This window comes from Eublepharis macularius, chromosome 2 (assembly GCF_028583425.1).
Source record: "Eublepharis macularius isolate TG4126 chromosome 2, MPM_Emac_v1.0, whole genome shotgun sequence".
NCBI classification, from domain to species: domain Eukaryota; kingdom Metazoa; phylum Chordata; class Lepidosauria; order Squamata; family Eublepharidae; genus Eublepharis; species Eublepharis macularius.
The window spans coordinates 154867191-154888604 of NC_072791.1; the positions used below are offsets into that span (position 1 = coordinate 154867191).

At 41.7% G+C, this 21414-nt stretch overlaps 2 protein-coding genes across 2 annotated transcripts in view; both read right to left on the bottom strand.

Annotated features, from left to right (window-relative positions):
- The window catches only part of NHEJ1 (non-homologous end joining factor 1), a 127216-nt gene extending 120333 nt beyond the window's left edge, over positions 1–6883 (bottom strand). Inside the window, exons 1-2 of the mRNA XM_054972267.1 lie at positions 6616–6883; positions 600–786 (exon numbers count right to left, since the gene is read on the bottom strand). Of these exons, the coding sequence (XP_054828242.1) occupies positions 600–785 (186 nt within the window). The 5' untranslated portion in view covers position 786; positions 6616–6883. The remainder of the gene's footprint in view (positions 1–599; positions 787–6615) is intronic.
- Positions 6884–7682: 799 nt separating this feature from the next.
- SLC23A3 (solute carrier family 23 member 3) lies at positions 7683–21393 on the bottom strand. The gene is made up of 12 exons (XM_054970637.1): positions 20065–21393; positions 19467–19630; positions 19135–19229; positions 18124–18197; positions 17590–17771; positions 16746–16857; positions 15406–15553; positions 15070–15323; positions 13236–13341; positions 12784–12951; positions 11255–11350; positions 7683–9357 (listed from the first exon to the last, which is right to left on the bottom strand). Exons 1-12 carry the CDS (start codon positions 20146–20148, stop codon positions 8975–8977), a joined length of 1866 nt encoding a protein of 621 aa, XP_054826612.1. The 5' UTR covers positions 20149–21393; the 3' UTR covers positions 7683–8974.
- Between the last annotated feature and the right edge of the window lie 21 nt (positions 21394–21414).

The following is a 21414-nucleotide window of genomic DNA, read 5'->3' on the forward strand; positions in this document are numbered from 1 at the left end:
AGGGACCTATTTTAGCCACAGCGTCTTGTAACTGTGAGTCCAATAGTATGGCCAGTGGCTCTAGCACGGAGCCACAGCTCGACATGATCGGACGGCCTGGGGGAGGGGAGATCTGTTTATGTATTTTCGGCAACACGTAGAACAGGGGGACTCGCGGTGATCTCATTTGTAGTGCTCGATGCAGTTGTTCATCTATATCGCCCAACTCCCTCGCTTCATCTATCACAATCCTAATGAGGTCCCTGATGTGATCTGTTGGATCCTGCATAGTCTTAGAATAACTGGAGGAGTCCCCCAGTTGCCTCATAACTTCCTCAATATACGTCTCCCGATCCATGACTACTACTCCACCTCCCTTGTCAGCCGGCTTAATAATAATGGTCCTGTTGTTCTAATAGTTAGAGACTGCCCTTTAAAGTTAAAATAGCAGCTAAGTTGCATACTTGCAGAATACTTCCAGAACAGGGAAATTGTCGGTCAAGGGTTACTTCTCTCTATAGAACTGTCCTGTCAGTATCTTCCTTGAAACTTGAACTGACAGAACAGCAGCTGGGGCAGGTACACCACATGTGTATTTTTGCAATCAGTGCTTTACTCACCTTTGATCTCTGGTGTATGATCTGAGTGTCTGCCCTTTCATACCACATACTGCAGAGGTCAGAGAGGAGCAAGGCATAGCTAGCATCTCCAAAATAAGCCTTGGCCATCAGGGTGGACTCAGCAAAGGTGACAGAAGCCCAGGGCTGCAGCAATAGTCTGGTTTCCAGGTCCTCAACATTCTCCATCCTGTAATGATGATTAAATTCATGTTCACATGCTTGATTTAAGTATATTATTCTTTGCATAGTCAACCAACTGAACTCATTCCTACCAATCACTGAAGTCCCAACACAGAGCCCAAAAGCATACACAACGGAGAAAATATCTTTTGAAACAAGATCAAGATTTTGATGCCACAGTCTTTATTTTAATCTTTAAGGCTGGTGGCACTGAGCTATCATTTTAGAAGCCTCACTCAAAACGTGCTGTTAATTTTTTCAAAAGTGATCCTAATGCACTGCTAAGTCCCTGCACTGAAATATTTACTCCAGGCCAACCAACAGACACCAGTTTCCTTTTCTGAATGAACAGGTGATGTCAGTTATATAGTCCTGGGAATCAAGAGTACTTTTCAGAGACAACAATATTGCTACTAGGTAGCTAACCCCTTACTAAACACAAGGATGCCTTGAGCGAGTGTCATGTCATCTCAAAATACTTGCCGTCTCATTAAATGGGCCAACTTGGCAATTGGTTCCAAACATTTGTCACATTTGAAAAGCATGGTATGTACTAGCAAAATGCTGCTTTTTTCCCCAATCAAGGCAGGTGCACTCTGAATCATATAAAATTATCTGAAAGCAGTAGCAAATTAATATATAATTTGCTCTACTTTTGTGTATCATAAAAGAATTTCTTTACCACCAACTTGGTCTGCCCAATAGCCATTTATAATGTGAACAAGAGCAGAAGCCATGCTGATAAGTCCTTTTCAGAACTTAACTTGTTCATGCAGAGAGAAGGACAAGACATATTGAAAAAGAATCATGACTTCTGCAATGGGAAGCCCTGCCTGATCAACATCTTGAAGTTCTCTAAGAATGTAAACAAGAATATGGAAAAAATGATCTTGTAGACAGTAGGTACGGTACTACTCAAGATAAGTGGATTATGCTCTACATCCAGAATGGACCCCAGCTTAAGAGCTGGAGACTGTAGCTAAGTTGTTAGCTGACACTGACCCTCATGTGACTCTTGCAGCAGTAAAATTTTGTCTATGGCATTTAAATAATGATATTTTATAATGTAAATATTGTATTTATAACTATATATTTTGAATTTAAATTTTGTATGCTTATGACTAATTAGTTTATGAGCATTGATAAATGAATAGAATGGATCTTGTAAACATAGTGTACTTAGACTTCTAAGCAGCTTTTGACAATGTCTCTTCTCTCACCAAAGACTCCTGAGTAAACTCAACAGAGGAGAGGTCCCCTCACGGATTAATTATTAGTTAAAATAAAAGAAGCAGGCTTTAGAAGTTGCAGTGTTCAAAATGGAAACAGTGGGATCCCACAGGGAACTGTATTAAAACTGCTATTTAATTTGTTCACAAATGATCTAGAATAAGAATTGAAGTGATCTTGTCTGTTCATCTCTCTCCAAGCTAAATGAAAGGAAAATGAAATTCAATGTAGAGTATTGTACATGAAGGCACCCCCCCCCACACACACACAAACCATGCATATACACGGATGGGGTCCGAACTGACAGTCAGTAACCACAAATCTCTATTGGATACACTCCTTGACAAGGTGAGAGGGGTTGAGAGTGAAGTTCAGAACAAAACCATCAGGAGTTTGGACTATGTCAAGAGACTACACTCCTAGCAGAGTCATTCAAGGCAGAATGGTCAAAGCTGAGACATCAGACTAAGTCGCATCCACCCCCTTCAGGAATGAACAGTTACATTAGCAGAAGAGAATTAACAGTTCCAGTGATTATGGGGACAGAGGAATCCCTGAAGGGCAGCTACTGGGCAGCAGCAGTAGTGGTGGGTGACACTGGCAGAGATTATTCATAAACAGCAGCAGTGACACTTCAACTAACCTTGGTTAGGACTGCGTAGAAGAAGGCAATGGTAAACCACTTCTGCTAATCTCTTACCCTGGAAACCCTATGATGAGACGATCCAAACTGAAAGAAGATACAGCACTGGAAGACAGGACCCCCAGGTTGGAAGGCACTCAATTGACTACTGGGGAAGGGCAGAGAACAAGTACAATCAGCACTGTTCTCCATAATGCAACTGGATTAAAGCCAAAAGGACATTCAACTGGAACATAGAATGTGAGAAGTATGAATCAAGATAAGCTTGAAACCATAAAATGAGAAATTGAATGTTTAAACACTGTAATCTTAGCTGTGAGTGAACTACAGTAGACTGGATTAGGACATTTTCAGTCAGAGAATTACTATTTTACTGCAGAAATTACAAACTCAGAAGAAAAAATGTTGCTCTTATAGGGAGGCAAGATGTAGCACAAGCAATCAGGAGCTATAATGCAAAGTCTGACAGGATAATATCAGACTTGACAGAAAGCTGACCAACATGACCATCCTTGAAGTTTACATCCCTGTTACAAATGCAGAAGGGGAAGAAATTGAAAGATTTTATGCAGGTGTCCAGAATGAAACGGATCACACACCTAAACAAGATGCTCTGATAATCAGAGGTGACTGGAACGCAGAAGTAGGAAACAAAGCAGAATCAAATATTGCTGGAAAATTTGGACTAGGATCACAAAATGAAGCAGGAAAGTGACTCATAGAATTTTCTGAAACCAATGATCTGTTCATTGCAAACATATGCTTCTGAATAGGCAGTTGTATTCACAGATGTCACCAGATGATCAATAAAGAAATCAAACAAATTAAAGAAGTGGAAGCAGAAGATGGAGAACTGCTATAGCATAGTGGTTAAGTGGCTGGGCTGAATCAGCACTCTACTGCTTTGAATCCCATTGCTGCCATAAGCTGAGCAGGTGGGTAAGCCACTCCTCTCAGCTGCAGCTCCCCAGGTGTATTGTGGGGATAATAACAACACTGACTCTCCTCACCATTCTGAGTGTGGCACGCTAATCTGTCCAGAACAGTGGTATATAGCACACTGTTAGTATTATTATTATTTTGTTGTTGCTATTCTCTTTGCTAAAACAAGACCAGGAGCTAACTGTAGTACAGATGACGAATTTTAATATCAAAAATTAGAATAAATCTGAAGAAAAATACTAAAGCCATCATAGTACCCAAAAAATCTAAATAACATTCCTCTCTTTAAAAAGCCATGTGATTTGAAAAGCCATATAAAGAATTTAAAAAGCTATGTAAAGAACAAATCTGCATTACTAAGTTCAACTGAACTTGAGTCTGAAGAATTGCGGAATGAAACCAGGGGCATTATCAAGGTAGAATGTGCAAAGTCTATTCCTCTAGCCAAAAGAAAGGAAAAGCCTCTGTAGATGACTGACAGAACTCTTAAAATTTCTAAAGACGGACAAGAACCAAAAAGATGACAAAATCAGATTTCTGAACACAGTTTTTCAGTAACTTGCATGCAGAGACAAAGAGAGCTATTATAACAACCAGTGCAAAGATACTGATGTTTCGCTTTGTTCTGTATCTTAAAAATATGTTATTAAATATTTTACCAAGTAATATAATAAAAGAGCATAGTGAACTTTTTAAATATATGGTGACCGCAACGAATATGTAACAAAATAGAAAGCAGAATCTTGTCCAGACCAGACTGAATGGATGAATAAACTGTATGCGTATGTGTCAATGGCAAAATTAACTTCTTATATGCACAAGAGACCAAACCAAGAATTTCAGGAAAAATAGAAAGGGTTTTTTTGAATATGTAGCTGTAAACTAAGGAGAATTAAATATAAATAATATTAAAATAGATCTATTGTTAAGCTAAATAAGTTGGCAAACTAATATGCTGAACATAATAAGAATGAACGTTGAATATAAAATGTAAAATATCAAAGGCTGTATATAAAATATCTTAAGTATGTATGGAGATGGATAGGGGAAATATTATGCAATTTCATTATTCTAATATTTTTTTACTTGTATTTTATGTGTATGCTGTTTGTTTTTTTAAATGTTTCATTCATTGTTTACTGTGTAAAAAATACAAAATTTGGAACTGGAAAAACAGAAATAGAAGAGAACAACAAAAAAAGAGGAACAGGAGATCTGTTCCACAAGTTCCAGGAAATCAAAGGGAAATTTAAATCTCAGAGGGATGCTGAAAGATCAGAACAAAATTTTAATAATTCACTGAGAACTATACAGAAGAGATGAAAGGAAGACAGATTCCTTCAAAGAAGAATCTTTCAATGAAGAACCTACAATTTTAGAAAGTGAAGTGACAGCTGCACTCAGCGCAATTGGGAGAAACAAATCACCTGGAATAGATGAGATATCAATAGAGCTATTTCAAGTTGCAGAAACTTGAGTTCATCAAAATCTTAACAAGAGTATGCTCACAAATACAGAAAACAAAGTAATGGCCCTCAGACTGGGAATGTTCAGTCAACATCGCAATTCTGAAAAAAGATGTCAAAGATTGCAGCAACTATTGGACCACTGCATTAATTTCTCACACAAGCAAAATGAAGCTCAAACTTTTACAACAAAGACTCTTACCATATATGGAATGAGAAATGCCAAATGTGCAAGCTGGAGATCATATTGCAAATTTACAAGTTACTGGAGCACACCAAAGAATTTCAGAAGAAAATCAGTTTATGTTTTATAGGTTACAGTAAAGCTTTCAACTGAGTGGGTCATGAAAAGCTATGGACTGTGTGGCACAACATTTAATTGTTTTGATGTGCAACCTGTACTGTGGACAAGAGGCTACTATTAAGGCAGAATATGGGGGGACAAAATGGTTTCCAGTTGGCACAGGTGTCAGACAAGAATGGATATATTATCTCTCCTATCTGTTCAACCCATAAGCAGAACATACCATACAGAAAGGTAGACTAGATTTTGATTAAGGGGCAGTGAAAACTAATGGAAGGAACATTTCAAGATATCCAGCTGACACCACATTACTAGAAAAGAGGAAAACCCAGCATGAGATGGATTGACCGCATCTAGGAAACCATAGCCTTCAGTTTGCAAGACCCAAGCAAGGCTGTCATTGATAGGATGTTTTGGAGGTTGTTAATTCATAGGGTTGCCATAAACAGGAAGCGACTTGATGGTACATAGCATATACACAACCAAAAGCAATCTTGTGGATGTGGCCTGCAGCTCAATAAAAACACCTCCTCACTGTGCCACAGTGATGAAAGTGACAAATTCTGTGCTAGGGATTGCAATGAGAGAGGGTGAAAAATAAAACGTCTTGAGGGGAGTGTTCTAGTAGTATATGCTCTGCCAGAGGAGCATAGCAAAGTGGCTTCTTTCCATTCTTCTAGAAATGCCAATAAGGAAGAGACTGAAATGGGAGGAGAGTGGCAACAAAGTGTGTGTGTGGGGGGGAGAGATAATAATGCCTCTTAAACTGGGTTTGAGAAGCAGTGGGCACGCCTGGGATTCCAGTTGCCAACGGTGGGGAAGGGTCGAAGGGAAGTTGAAGAGAACCGTAGAATCTGCTTATGAACTACTGGGAGAATAAAAAGGGGAGGATGAAGTAGGGGCTAAAGCAGGGATCTCTCCCTGCCCCGGACCCATCTTCCTTAATATTTTGAAGAAAAACGGAGCATTTCGACGCTCTTGAATAAAGAATAATCCGAAAACACAGCCGCTCCTAGAAATAGCCCGTCCTTCACTGGTTTTTGAAACATGATGTACAGAATGTTTGAAATAATGATTGCTTGCAACTTGAGGCTATGCATATTAACTCCGAAGCAAGTGAGTATACTGCAGCCTTTGGTAAAACAGGAGATACTAACTCACCTTTCCCTCATTTCAGGATAAATAATAAAAGACTTTAACCTTATACATTGTTACTTGGGAAGGGTTCTTCAAAAAAAGCAGAATACGGACCAGGTTGAACCAAGGCGAAGCCACCAGAAAATCGGTATGTAAACAGATAAGGGCTGAAGCTCAACGAGCCCGCGGGGGATCCAACGACACCTCCCAGAAACTCGATTCAAATTCCGATCTCGCTTGCTCCACCGCACTGGGGTGGAGGAACAGGTTTGACCGGACCTGCCCTACCGCTTCAGAAGTTTAAACGGCTTTTCAAGGGTGGCCCACGTACTAAATATATCCACGGCCTCCTGTGGGTCTCTAAGGCGCCCCTGGACTCAAATCCGGCTGTTACACGGCCTCGCGAAACCTTTAGACTACAACTCCCAGCATACCATTCTAACTTCCGCTGCATGCCGGGAGTTGTAGTACTCTTGGGGTATAAGGGAAAGCGATTGAGGCCAAGGTGGGAATTCTCATATTCCTCAAAGAAATGGAAGTGTTAGTGAGTTTCTCTCCTTCCATCTGGACCCTTCCTTACCGTGAATTGCGACTCCCAGCAAGGAACTCCCCGCCGCTTGGAGAAAGAGGAATGTTGACGAGATTCAGCAGCCGCCGGAAACAGTCCTCCCCCACCCGCCGCTTCCCAGAGGCTCTTACTGAAGGTGTTTAGTCCCTTTGGCAGGAGCTGCCTCACGTAAAATCCGTTGGGTGAGGGGCGTCACTCATGTAGAAAAACTGCGCGCGCTATAGATCCCTTCATAAATATAGAGCTGCTATACACACAATATATATATACTTTAAAAAAGTGGTTAATGTCTAAAGTTGGGACGATCGTCGCGCTCACAAATTGAAACCTTGCTTGTGCAGGGTTCCTTTACATTTACCGATGGCTCATTTCATCTCTAGAAAGAAAGGGAGGTTGTGGTCAATGAAAAACAAAGGTCTCCTTGGGGAAAGATTAAAAACGGCCCCCTTCCGCTTTCAGAAACTGAAGGCTCAACTGTAGAGAAACCGTTTCCCCCGCCCCTTTCCCTACTGCTGTAATCAAGGGATACTGCCCCCCTACATTCCACATGAATGTTTTGAATCTGTTTTTTCTTAATAAACGTGCTATTTGGTACAGTTGCATATGTGTATTTTTATTTACAAAAAATAAATGGTAACAAAACATAAGCATGTGCATGCTACAATTCTCTCCTTTATGATGCAGGTTCCTTACTGCAGAGATCACAGCTGCAATAGTGGCAGGGCAGCAATCTCTGTCTATCCCTATAACAGCAAATGAAGTGTGACTGGATTTTGTAACAACACTACATCAAGAAGATAGCCTTCCACCCTAACGTGGACTAACACAGGGCTTTTTTTTCTGAGAAAAGAGGTGGTGGAACTCAGTGAGTTGCCAGCACAGGGGGCAACTCTTGGCGGGAGGTGGTGCCCCTGGTACCACGTGCACGAGCAAAGTGCATGCATGCTCCCAGGGCCAATGACATCACTTTGGGTCAGCTGGAACAAGGGAGGAGTTTAAATCGCCCTCGGCGAAAATGGTCACATGGCTGGTGGCCCCACCCCAATTTCCAGACAGAGGGGAGTTTAGATTGCCCTCTGCGCCGCTGGAGGGCAATCTAAACTCCCCTCTGTCTGGAGATCAGGGGGTGAGGCCAACAGTCATGTGACCATTTTCAAGAGGTTCCAGAACTCTGTTCCATTGCGTTCCAGCTGAAATTCAGCCTTGCATATACATATGCACGTACAATACAGCATGCAACAAGAAGTTTAGTCAAGGACTGGGATCCAGATGAAATTTTCTGCTAATGGAAGGGGAGGTGTAATTTCTGCCAATTCTCCCTTTTGCTGCAGACCCCCAATTTGCTCCTCATGTCGTTCTCTACCTTCCAGGAGCAACATTTCAGGGAGATTGATGGGCTGTAGTGGAAGAGGGAAAGGGAAAATTATATTCTGCTGATGGGAGTGCCTTCTGTTAGCAGTAAACTTAGTCTGGAACACCAGGGCTACAAGATATGTTGGATAAATTCTTTTCTCCCTTAACAGCTGAAGACAGTGAAATAAAAAGAAAAGGAGAGGTACATATAGAAGATAAAGTAGATTCCTCTCCGTCCCAGCTGCCCTGCTACAACTCTGATACATCTTGAACTGCCCTGTAAACTAGGCCTACATAAAGTCCAGTACAATGCAGTAGCTAAATTCACATAGACAAAAATCAAATGGAAAGTCTTAACATAAGTTATGAGAGGCAGAGAAAATGAGCTCCAAAGGTGATGTTAATTGCACTTCTGTAAATATGTTTTTGCAGAGGTGCTGGGAGTTTGGGGCAAGGAGTGTTAATGTGGCTGTTTTTGCAGTCTTTTAAGTATTCTCCAAATCTGATTCCAGATTTGTCTGAAACAAAACTCCTTTGAAAAGATACCCATGCTCATATAATACTTGCATCTGAGCAAAGGGTCCTTTTATTAGCTAAAAACATTACACATTTATGGTTCTCCAGAGTCTCTGGTTTAATGTTTGACTCTAGCTCCACTGTCCCAGGCTTCAGTAGCAGATCTGCAGTTTCCCCTGATGAACAGTGCAATTCTTCCAAGTGATAACTGTTCACAATTTCCTCTTTTGCTTCTTTCAGGGGACAGAGAAAACAGAAAGGAAAGGCCTTGCACCATGAAGGCAGCTGCTGCATTCTCAGGAAAAGTGGCAGCTTGAGTCTTGGTACAGAATCCTTATTGTGTAGTTGCAGAGAATTCTCTGCTGTTTCTGGTTTGCATGACACCAAGTGGTTGAGCAACCCACGTTCCTGCAGGGTACCTAAAAATAACAACACAACTTAAAAGAGCAATGATCCTTGAAATCTGTATTATGGGTGCTACTAGCTGTCTCCATCTTGGGGCAGCTTAGCCTATCCAAGAAAAACAACTACTTAAAATGACAGAAACAGACATACCCTTATCACTAGGGAGCTATGAGAAAACTGTCATCTGAATAATGGGCAAAGTATCTCTTAAGAGATCTTTAAAGAGGGTGTGTTATGGTGGTGTGTTGCTAAGGTCTTTGGAAGCAGGTAGGGAGGACAGAGAGAAGGTTCCTCAACATAAGCCAGAAAAGGCTACTGCTGTAATCAAGGCTGACTGATGGAGAAGCAGCTTCCTGGAGTGTGCTCCTTGCTTCAAAATCTGCCAGTATTATCTATGCTTCTTATAAAAACTCAAGTATTTCTTAACTACATGCCATGTTGATTTCAACAATCAAAACAAAACTGCATTTCGTCAATTAATACTTTTGTCCAGTTCCTTCTGAACAAAAAGACAATGCCACATTTCAGTACTCTAATTTCCCCTTTTTTAAAAAAAAACAAAAAAAAAACAAAACATTTCCCTGCGTTTGAAGAGATTGGAAATTTTACAAGGCCAGGAGGATATAGTGCTGGAAGAGAAGGGAAAGTTGGTGAAGCCAGAAGAGCTAAGAAGAGCTGTGAGTTTGTTGCTAAGAATGCTTGAAGCTCTCTGGGAGGAAGCCAACACAACTGAATAAGGTTACTAACCAACCTCCAGGTGGGGCCTGGAGTTCTCCCAGAATAACGACTGGTCTCCAGATCTTTTTCCCCTGGAGGAAATGGCTGTTTCTGAGGATGGGATTCAGTGGGGCTTACTCCCAGGCAGATGTACAAGGTTACCAACTAAATAAATAAATGCCTGTGCTGGCCTCAGCTGGTGCCAGGTAGATTATGTTATAAGCATATATCAAACAGAAGGAAAATAGGCCCCATCGCACAAATGTATAAACATAAGCACACAGGGGAAAGGCAAAGACAACAACAACATAAATCATAGAGTGAGTAAAAGGCCTCTTTCAGAAATAAAACATTATAAAAGATCCATCTCTAATGGGAGTGGGCTAGAAGACTCAAAACAAAGAGAGAGAGATAGTTCTGCTTCTGTCCTCTTTTCTTGCCCGTTTCTCTAAATATTAATATCGATGTTTGAAAAACCTGGGATCTGTGCACTCAACTCCTGCTAATTTGCTTTCTTTATGAATTATCAGTCCTTTTTCCCTGGTTCGTTTAACTTGTTGGGCTGAACTCAGTAAGAATTAAAGTATTTATGTATTAAAAATACACCAGAAAAGCAGGCAACATTTATCATATCTTAACTTCCTTGAGCTCTGCTACCCACCCACAACACACACTTTAAAAGACATAGATCCAGGGTTGCTACCTCCATGTGGTAGCTGAAGATCTCCTGAAATTACATTTGATCTCAGATGACAGAGATTAGTTCCCCTGGAGAAAATGTCTCCTTGGAGGGTAGACTCTATGGCATTATATGCCACTGAGGTTCCTTCCCTCCCCAAACCTTACCCTTTCCATGCTCAACCCCCAAAATCTTCAGGAAGTTCCCAACCTGGAGATGGCATCCCTTTGTCACGCTGGTAACAATTGTTACTAATCAACTATACTGATCTTAAAATATTTTCCATGACAGTGGCCATTGTAAAAAAGCTTCTCTTCATAATGTAGTACCCCCTGCCACATGGCAGTGAAAATGGACACTGTCTTTATAGTCAAGCTGTTCTAAAAATCATACTTTTTAAGAACAATCAACAATAGAAGCTTCCCCGGTGCCAACAAGCACTCATCTAGAACTGAGCACACAATGGCCAAAACTGTAAACCATCAAAATAAAGGAACCTATTGCTTTCTCCTCACCTGAGACGGTATTTTCTAAGAAGAAGGATAGGACACCAGTTATAAAAGCAGGAACCATCAGCAGAGAAAGGAGGAAGAGGTCTACAGGAACACACCCTGCAGAGAAAGTATCATAGTTATCTCAGAAATGTTCTTGTCCAATGCCTCACATGTACTCCTCCAGCCTCCAGGTCTTAAAAGTTACCTTACCAACACTGAAATCACTGCTCCATTGAAGGACCCATGGCCAGAACAGACACTCTTAAGAATTGTAAACAGAGGGCAGGATACAGGAAACAGAGTGGAGCAGTCACACAGTTACAAAAACTAGGTAGAACTGGATGTTTTGTAACATGTAATCAGACTCCTATACAGTGTTACTGCAGTCTAAGTCCACTGATTTCAGTGCATAGGACTGTACTGTAAATGACCCATATAACCTTAGATAGTAATTAATTGCAACTTCAATTGATCAAACTTTAACATATAGGGCAATCTCTTCAGAAATACTGTGTATAGGGAAGCCTGATTTTATAATTTGTATTTAGAATTTCTCCCCCACCTTTCTTAACAAAATGCTCAAGCCTCTTACAATTAGAATACAGAAGTAACATTAAAATTCTATATATCAGCAAAAGGAATAAAACAACAGAAATCAAAGGGAGCATATAATACAAATACAGCACCAACTACAAATAATAGAAATTATTTTAAAAATGGAAATTATTTTAAAAATGGATCCAGTTTAAAATAATACAAATATCCAGGAAATAAAACACAGGTTTGATTCAGGAAATAAAACACAGGTTTGATGCTAAACAATTTGTTAGCTTGATGGTGGAGGCTACAAGCTAAGTTTGGTCTTCATCTGATTGTGTCTGAAACTGTTACTTGTTTGACTGATTACTCGGGAGAGGGAGTTATAGCACCAAAGTTATGGTACCATTGCAGGAAAGAACCTGTTGTATATAATTCCAGAGCTATCCTCACATGGAGGCAGGATGCAAACTAAAGTTTAATTTCCAGATCTTAAAAACAGGGGAGTGTCCTAAAGATGAAGACACAGAACCATCTATCTGTTTTTCAAAAAAGTACACTGCAGTTTCTTTTCCAAATCATTGCAGTTCAGAAGAGGAGAAAGTTTATCTCTAACAGGGAAATCATTCAGAGTTACTCCAGTCCAAACCCCTTTAGTAGACTTAGACAGTAGTCAGGGATGAAAGTAAGCCAGTACACAGTACTGTTAAGAAAGTAGCTACAGTGGTACTTCCTGTCTCCTGCATCAATTCCCCTCTGTCAAGACAGACACAGTACTTGCAGAACAATTAACTTAGTTATTCAACAATTTGACATAGGTTTACTGAGCATCTAAAATAAAAGTTTAGTTTTGAAAAGCTTTTTTAAAGCTTTTACACATATGTTAATCTAACCAAATTTTTACAAATGTTCAGGATCTTACAATGATTCCATGACTGCACTACAGGCTGTGGTCTCTCAAGCTTTTCTTGTCCCCACAGCTTTGACAAATGTAACATCCCCACCCTCAGCACCTGTAGTCAGGGACCCTGGTGAACTGAAGAGCCACTTTGGAACCAGCAGTCCCATGAACATGGTGAAGCCCACAATGAAGATGTTCCTTCCTGAGTCAATGTTTGTGTATTGGAAGTATGAGATGCCAGTGCCCACAGCCACACTGTATGTCACACATAGCATTCCTCCTGAGGTGAAAAGGGGAAAAAACAGCAACGTTTATTCAGAAAAAGTCAACAAACAATAGGGAGAAGGGAGGGAGGTGAAAACATCTACTGTTGTTCAGCCAGAAAGCGCCAGAAAGTAACAGAGAAGGCAGGGATAATTCCAATTTCTTCTTTTGATTTCTTTGATCTAAAGCAGGCAGCAGTAATACATCTTTCCAATGTATATAGAAAACAGCTGGAAGTGTAAGGTGCCTCAATCTGAAGCCAGAAGACATAAGAGAGGAAGGATCACAAACATTCGTTACCATGAACTGCTAGAGGAATGGTGGCAAGAAGTCCTGTCAGCCGGGGAGATAAGCCCAACAGTATGCATGCCAGTGCACTAACCCACACTGAGCGGAATGAGGTAGCCTGAATGAAAAAAAAAATAACAATAAAGATCAGTGGTTGAGGCCTACACTGAGGGAAACCGCATAGTCTGACAGGAGATTGGTCTGATAGCCATAGCGGGGCTATCTAAGTTGCTGCTTCAAAGCTATGGACTTCCTCTTGGAGGCTAGGCTGGATCCATTGTATGGCCAGTCAGCCAGGAGGCCTTCTAGAGAAAGTACAAGGCACCTGACTGAATGAATATTGGATGACATCTTGCCCCTCTTTTATTGTATCCAATATAGGCCATTTTAATGAGGTTTTAAGGTTGAATAGTTATTATGATTGTTGTTATCCCTCTTGAGGGCCCCAGATACAGCTAAGAGGCAGTATACAAATCACATAAATAGATTTAAAAATTTAAAAACAGGATATGAGAGGTTGCATCTGCTGAATCACAGTCCAACCAAGCTGGCTGTGCTTTCCCCATACATATTCATCCCACAGATCCCTCTGGATCTGGTCATTTGTTTGTTCTGTCACTTTTAAGAGAAGCCTAGCTTTGTTCTGATCAGCTTTCCCCATCTCCTCCTTAAACCGATTGGCTATGACACCTATGGATGGGTAGGGTCCAAAAGGCAGCTCTGGAATGTTATCCCTCCCCAACACAGACTACATGCACAGGGATCTCTTTTTTGCCTTCAGTTACTATATAACTCAAAAAATAGGGCCACACCAGTCAACACAAAAAAGAACAGCAGAAGCTGTAGGAAAGTAATTAGTTTATTAATAATATGACCACTTGGGGTTGTCATATTATTAATAAACTACTTACTTTTCCACTGCATCATCAGCTTCTTTTGCTTCTCTTTATTTAACTTACTATATGCCATGTTTCTCCAAGCAGAGACCATCCCTGGTAGGGAAATATTGATTATTGTCCTCTACAGGGCTGTGCCAGGTCACCTGGCAACAGTTTGAATAGTGCTCTCAAAGGCAACTACCACATCCTCATTCAAATAGATGGCCATAAGGAGAATAAATGCTGCAGGTATGTGTGGAAGTGGTTGCAAAGATGATGGGATGCCCAGAGCATTACCTCCATACAGGTTATGAGCACCCCCACCTGGGGTTGCAATGACATTAAAAGCTTCAGCTAGGTAGTTACAAAGTTGGGTGAAGGAATGGGCTACTGTTTAGGAGGGGCTGTAGTTTGGTAGTAGATAGGATTGCCTACTCTGGGATGGGAAATTCCAAGAGATTTGAGAGTGGAGCCTGAAAAAGGCAGGGGTTGGGGAGGGAGGGACCTCAGCAGGGTATAATGCGATAGAATCCACCCTCCAAAGCAGCCATTTCCTCTGAGGAAGCTGACCTCTGCAGTCTGAGATCAAGTGTAATTCTGGAGCATCTCCAGGTCCCACCTGGAGTTTGGCAACCTTAGTAGTAGAGAACATGCTTGCATACAGAAAATTGTATATTCAATCTCTAGCATCTTCAGTTAAATTGGATTTCAAGTAACAATAAGCGGGGGTGGGGGGAAACTCTGCCTGAAACCAGGATCAATTTGGTGTAGACTGTGCTTAACTAGATGAAGTAATGGTCTGACTCTGGATAAGGCAACTTCAGGAGGGATTGGGGCTTAGCCTATGGCAAGCTATGTAATTGGGGCTGAAATAAGTGCCCATTATCCCTTGAACAGAGGATCCTGTGGGAGAGCTCTGTGCTCACTCTACATCTGCATATTACCCTCACCCTCACCCATGCTCATACCTGAGTCAGACGGCTGGCACAAACATTGGGCATGCTAGAGGCGGTTCCAGACACACTCCCCAGCACAGCAGACAGAAGACTGCCTAAGCCTTCAGCACAGAGTCCTCTGTTGCATGCATGCTGTGGTGCAGGCGGTTCCCTTAGTGCCTTGCTGCAAAGCAAGTAGCAGCCTATAGAATTCATACTTGCAGCAATACCCATTGCAGAACCGATGCCTACTGCAGGGGTACTAAGTAGAGGCCAGCCCAGCTCACCTGTAAAAGAAAGAGAAGATGAGAAATGAACTCCAACCTCCAGCCCAAAGAAAGGGTAAACTCTGGTCAGCCCTCCGACTACCTGGATAAGGCACCTGGAGCCAGGGGGACTGCAGGGTGTTGTTGGGAAGTGTCAAATGATGCACAGAAGGATGCAACACATCCCAAGGTACTGGGATAGGATTCAGAATCCCAAAGACAAGCCAGATTCCAGAGACTGGCAGCAGAACCTGCCGGAACAGAATATAAAGGTGAGAATCCTCCTGTTCTTCCTTTGTGCTACCCCTGGGGCTGTCCACATAATGTCAGGGAACATGAATGTCCTCCAAGACTCTTAACCACCCCATTCTTTAAGACATTACTCACTCCAAACCATGATTCATTTGCGGGGGGAGGTCCCCATTGGGAAGAAAGGCAGGCTATAAATGAAATAAATTAGATTGATACTATGAGAATTGGGTGGGACTATGTATGGAAACAGAAGGGAGATTATCTAGGGATGTGATTTAGGAGCCAAATATAAGGTTATGCCAACAGTATATGCTGGGACTTTGGAGATGCAGACTGGAGTTAGAAATTAAGCCACAACCAAAAGTGGTCTAACTGAAACTGTATGATGCAGACTTCTGAGGGAGAAAAGGGCGCTAGATTTTTGATCAAGCTACACTACACCCACATCAGTTTTATAACAGTTTAGTTATCACAGTTTCCCCCAAGGCACTGTAGGAATCAATGTTTGGTGAGGATACTGAGAATTCACTGTTAGAGACTTTTTTTTAGAACAGTGTGATTATATGCCACTCTTCTAGACAGATTAATGTCCATTCAGAGCAGTGAACAAAGTCAGTATTATTAGTATCCCAGCAATACAGCTGGGCCTGAGAGAAGTGGCTTACCCAAAGCCACCTGCAGAGTGCTGCTGACTTGCAGTCCAACCATTTAACCACTGTGTTACAGCAGGTTTTGACTTTAAAAAATGGTAATTAACATACTAACATACCAATATTATGGTATACTTCTGTCAATTACTAGTAAAAATATCTTCCCCAAAGACCCCTGGTGACAAGCGGTGGAGAACATGGAGATCAGGGTAGGGGAAATGTTGCAAAATCCTCTCCCTGGAAACCCCATTGCTGGTATAATGTGGCAATGCTGTGAGGAAAAGCCCTAAGTCTATGGTATCAGTATACCACGGAGCTCCATAGAGTAGGGGCAACCAGCCCCTTCCTGGCTACTTCAGGGCATACAACCAGTTATTCTCAGAGCTTCCTATCATCATTAAAGCAAGCATCAAATATACCCATCTTCTCAGGTAGCATTAATGTCTATCATATTTCTCAACTCAAGGTTTTATAGTTTAGAGCAAGACGACAGGGCAGTAGCAAATGGGACAAAATTAGCCAGTGGTTTATGAATTCATACCGAAAACATATGAAGGGATCTTATAAAGAGCCCCCCTGCCTGGCTCCACTGGCAGAGAGGCAATCGGCAGGAAGCCAGGTGCTGGGATAGCAAAATACTCAGCAATACAAGTCTAAAAGAGATGGAGAGTGAGCGATATTCAGTACAGTACTGCCATAGGTACAGGGCGTTTGATTGTATACGGATGCTAGAATACTAACAGCTACCTTGCTGAAACTGCACAACACAAAAGAGCTAAAAGGTTTCCTCAGGTCATCCAGTGTCTCCCCTCACAATTACCCACAGCCATTCCTTGTTCCATGCTAAGAAAGAGATGAAAAAGGACCAGTGTATTTCAATGAGCCCCATCTCTGCACTAATATAATCACCAAAACAAATACAGAAAAATTAGAACCAAGCTAAAAATGCAAAGCGCCAAAAATCGTAGTCCTGCATGGAAATTAATTTTGTATCTCATGAATTGTGCATTGAAAAGAAATGTGAATAACTGCAAACATTGAGATGTGGTTAAGTTTCATAACAAAATGTTGAAATGCCAAAGTTTTCATCCCCACAACACCAGTTAAAGACCATTTGCCTACACGTGAATTATAATCCAATCATTTCAAAACTTAGTTTATTCTGTTTTGAATGGATCATTTTCAGTATGGCACTAATATGCTCCATGCTCTAACAGTACCCTCATCTAGAAAACACATAAGAGTGGAAAGACTGGAGACTTTCACCCAGTCCATGCTCATACCCCACTCCCTATAGTGCCCTTGGAAGGAGATGCAGGAAAATATCTATGCTCTTGATGGACCTTTTGAAGAGAGCTAGTAATAAAGAGTTTTGAGGAACATACAGCATGGCCACCCCCCAGTTTTCAGAGCAGAGAAGAGCAGCAGGCCTGTATGCTGAAAGTCCAATGACAGAGAGGCTTGGAGCCAGGACCATTGGCCCGCAACGCTTGGCAATCCAGCCACAGGCACCTGACATTCCAAGCACCATTTGTACTGCAGCAGAGATCAACACTGCACCAGAGATCTAGGGGGAAAGAGACAGACATGGATGAAATTATAAGCCCTATTATTTGCTCCAATGGCTGTTCGCTTCATGTTCTTTGTTTTCAAGCAAGCAAGACAATTGGAGGGGCACAAGAAAAGTTGCAGGCGTGGGGCAGGTGAGCCTGTGGCAAACTGGGAGAAACTGACAAAACTTGCAAGATAAGAGGCCAGCCATTTCCTCATCCCTTCCCCACAATATGATGATAGCAACAATATATGCCAGCCCTGATTACTATCATCAAGTTGGCTGCTCATTCTCAAAAGAAACCCAAGTTTTCACTTGTTCTTGGTGTTTTCCTCTTCCCCACAGTCTCTCCATCATAGCTACAAACCTCACGGAGCGACCAATCCCAGTTGCGTGTATTTTCGCAATTTGGGCCAGAATATTCATTAGGGGCCTCAGTGCCTAGAAGAGTGGGAAGAACAGATATATATATGAATTGGATAGAGATAAAAATAAAGAAGATTATGAAGAAAGGAGGAGGAACATAGAGACCAGGCTATCCCTAAGATCACAAACGTTGAGAGATCTGTAGAACATTAGGATGGTATGCAGCTATACGGCACTTGCAGGGATCCCAGAGAAAGATATGGTGAACAGAAAGAAAGCAAAGGATCCATCCGTGCCCATGAACTGCCAGGGAAGGGTAAAACCAATCACATATGGCACATGGTGATTGTGTCCTATTAATTACCTATGTTTAAAAAAAAGACTAAGGAGGGACAGAGAAGTATAAAAAGCTCAGCAAATGTGAATAAACAGTTTTTCTCACATACTAAAACTCAGGGTCATCCAACGAAACTGGCCAGCCATAGGTTCAGGACAGACAAAAGGAAGCACTTCACACAATGCATAATTATCGTATGGAAATAATTTATAAATGATTAATAGCTATTAGCATAGTTGTTTTAAAAATCCTATGGCAGATAGGTTTATTATCAGCTACTAGCCATAGCAGTTAAATGGAAACTTCAGGATTAAAGCTGTGCACTCATAATTGAAGCAGGCTGGGACCAGAACATATGAAGATATCTATTACTTTCAGTTCTCCAGAGGTACGTGGTTGGCTGCTGTTGGAGAAAGAAAGGTTGGTTAAATGTACATTGTATTTATCCAATAAGCCAATTGTTATGCCTGATCCAACATGAAGTAGTTGCACTTACGTTTGGTACAGAAAATGCAAAAATAAGAAATTAATTGTGCAACGAATAGCCATCAAAGAAAGCTGGATCCAAAGCTCAAAGAGGCATCAACAACTCTGACAACCCATATCCAGTCATAATGACCTGTATCTAAAGTATTAGTATTTGAAGGCTGGTTGGCTGTTGCAACCATAACTCACTGTTTTCTTTCAACTGATGAATGGGAGATGTATGTTGGGTCAGAACCATGGCTGGGATAAGGAACTCAAAAGATGGTGCCTGAACCAATGGCAACCTGAAAAGATGACAGATCATGCTATTAGGATTCTTGGGGATAAGAAATATTAAGAATTGTTGGTTAAGAGCCAAACAGAATTAGGCATTTCCCAGAATCCAAAACATCCCATCCTCACTCTTCTTAACTTTTAAGAATGCAAAACTAATTGAATGATCTCCCTCACTTATGAATAAGAACTTCCAAGCAAGGATTGTGGGGGTTTGAAGGATCAGGGATTGGACAAAAACAGCTTACCCAGTACCAAGTCCACATTGTAAAGCTGTAGAGATGCCGCAGGCAAAGAAGTTGCGTGCCAGAAGTTCATTCCAGCACTGAAAACCATCCAGCTCACTGGGAGGAAGTGTGGCAAGGAAGAGCAAGTGAAAGATGCAGAGAAAGGAGGCCTGGACCAGGAGATGCTAGGAAGGAGCAACAAGGAGGAGTGAGCCCTAGTCTTGAACAGCACACTCCTGCTAAATATACAATAACTGGATCCCTGCTTGACGATACCTCTCAACTCTCGTGCAGAATCATAGCCTGATACAGGGACACCATCAGTACCCCTCTGTCAGACCCACATTTCCACTCTTTTCCCATCCTTAGCGATGCATGTTAAAACTGAAAGACTGCACTTTAACATGCAACTATCTTCATACCGCTGATAACCTATATAACCTTGGCCTGTTACATGTAGATCAAGACTGTTGCTAATCAGACAAGACACAAGAACTACCTCCCTGAACTGCACGTACTACACCACCAGAAATGCTCATCTTTATGTCACTGCTCTTTCTCTCTTAGCACAATAGCTGAGACAAATTTTGTCCTGTTATCTCCCAACAAGCCAACTTACCTGCAAGGCCAACAGGCAACTCAGAGGCCATGGAGGAAATCTGGGCCCAGTGTGAGCACAGGGAAGGATGCTTTGGGAAGCCATGTTGGCTTCATTCGTGCTAGTTCTTTTTTCCTTTGTTCTGTGCTATTGACTGCCTGGAAAGTGGCCTAGCAACAGAGAATATCTCCAACTCCTCCCCTTCCTGAGCCGCCTCCTCCTACTGGCCATTTGGATCTGAACTTCCACCTTTGGCCCTTCTGGGCAACATTTGCTCAGCCAGTTAGGCATTAACTTGGTTTGGCCAGTAAGCAACCCCCATGAGCAGAGAGACAGAAAGCATGACTGAGCAGGAGTGGAACCAGAGCTTGACTAGTTACATATACAGAGCCATTCTAGATCAAACCCGATGTGTCAAGCAATAACTGTATGTTGTGACAGTAACTAACTACCTTTTCCCTTTTGATCCCTTTGTGCCTGACTGGTGTGAAGTTTTTGTAGTCAGAATCATAGAATTGGAAAGGACCTCTAGGTCCCTTCCAACCCCCCTGCACAATGCAGGAAATTCACAAATACCTCCCCCCACACACACACACCTCGTGACCCTTACTCCATGCCCAGATGTCAAAACACCCTCAGGATCTCTAGCCAAACTGGCCTGGGGAAAATTTCTACCTGACCCCAAGGTGGTGATTGGTCTTACCCTGGGCATGTAAGAAAGGGCCACGAAAACCGAGCACAAAGTTCTTTCACTGGTTAGTGAAGGAAAGCTGCGTCTTCCTCAGCCACAGAAAACAAGAGGACAGTTCTTTTGTTACAAAAATCTTATTTATTCTATTATTGCTAGCCCCAGTTGTTTAGCTTAAAACTGGCATGGGAAATAAAGCTCGTAGCCTGCACATCAACTCAGATACTCGTAGGTACCACTACACTATAAAGTGAGGGACATCGAGACTCTGGGCATGATAACCTTCCAACAATATTGTCCCAAGAAGTTATGCATCATGCATTTGAAGAGAGAGGCCATTTATTATCACAGATAGCAATGACTAATGAAGAGCCATGAACTCTGTATCGAGAGCACATCTCCAGATCATCTTTCTACCAAGACTTAAATCTATTTCACCCCAGCAGAGAGGAATGAAAGAGCAGTTTGTGAATAAAGAGGCTATTGAGCAGGAGAATATATGGGCTTGATAAAGGGCATGATGAAGGGGAAAGGCAAAACCCTCTTTGTTTGCTCCTGCGTAGTTGTATCTTCGTTTTCAATTGGTTGCCATTTGCGAGTTTAATTATTGCTCTGTCCCTGCTGAGCAATTGGCTCATATTTGTATGATAATTTTGATTTTTTAATGATTTGGGTGAATGGCA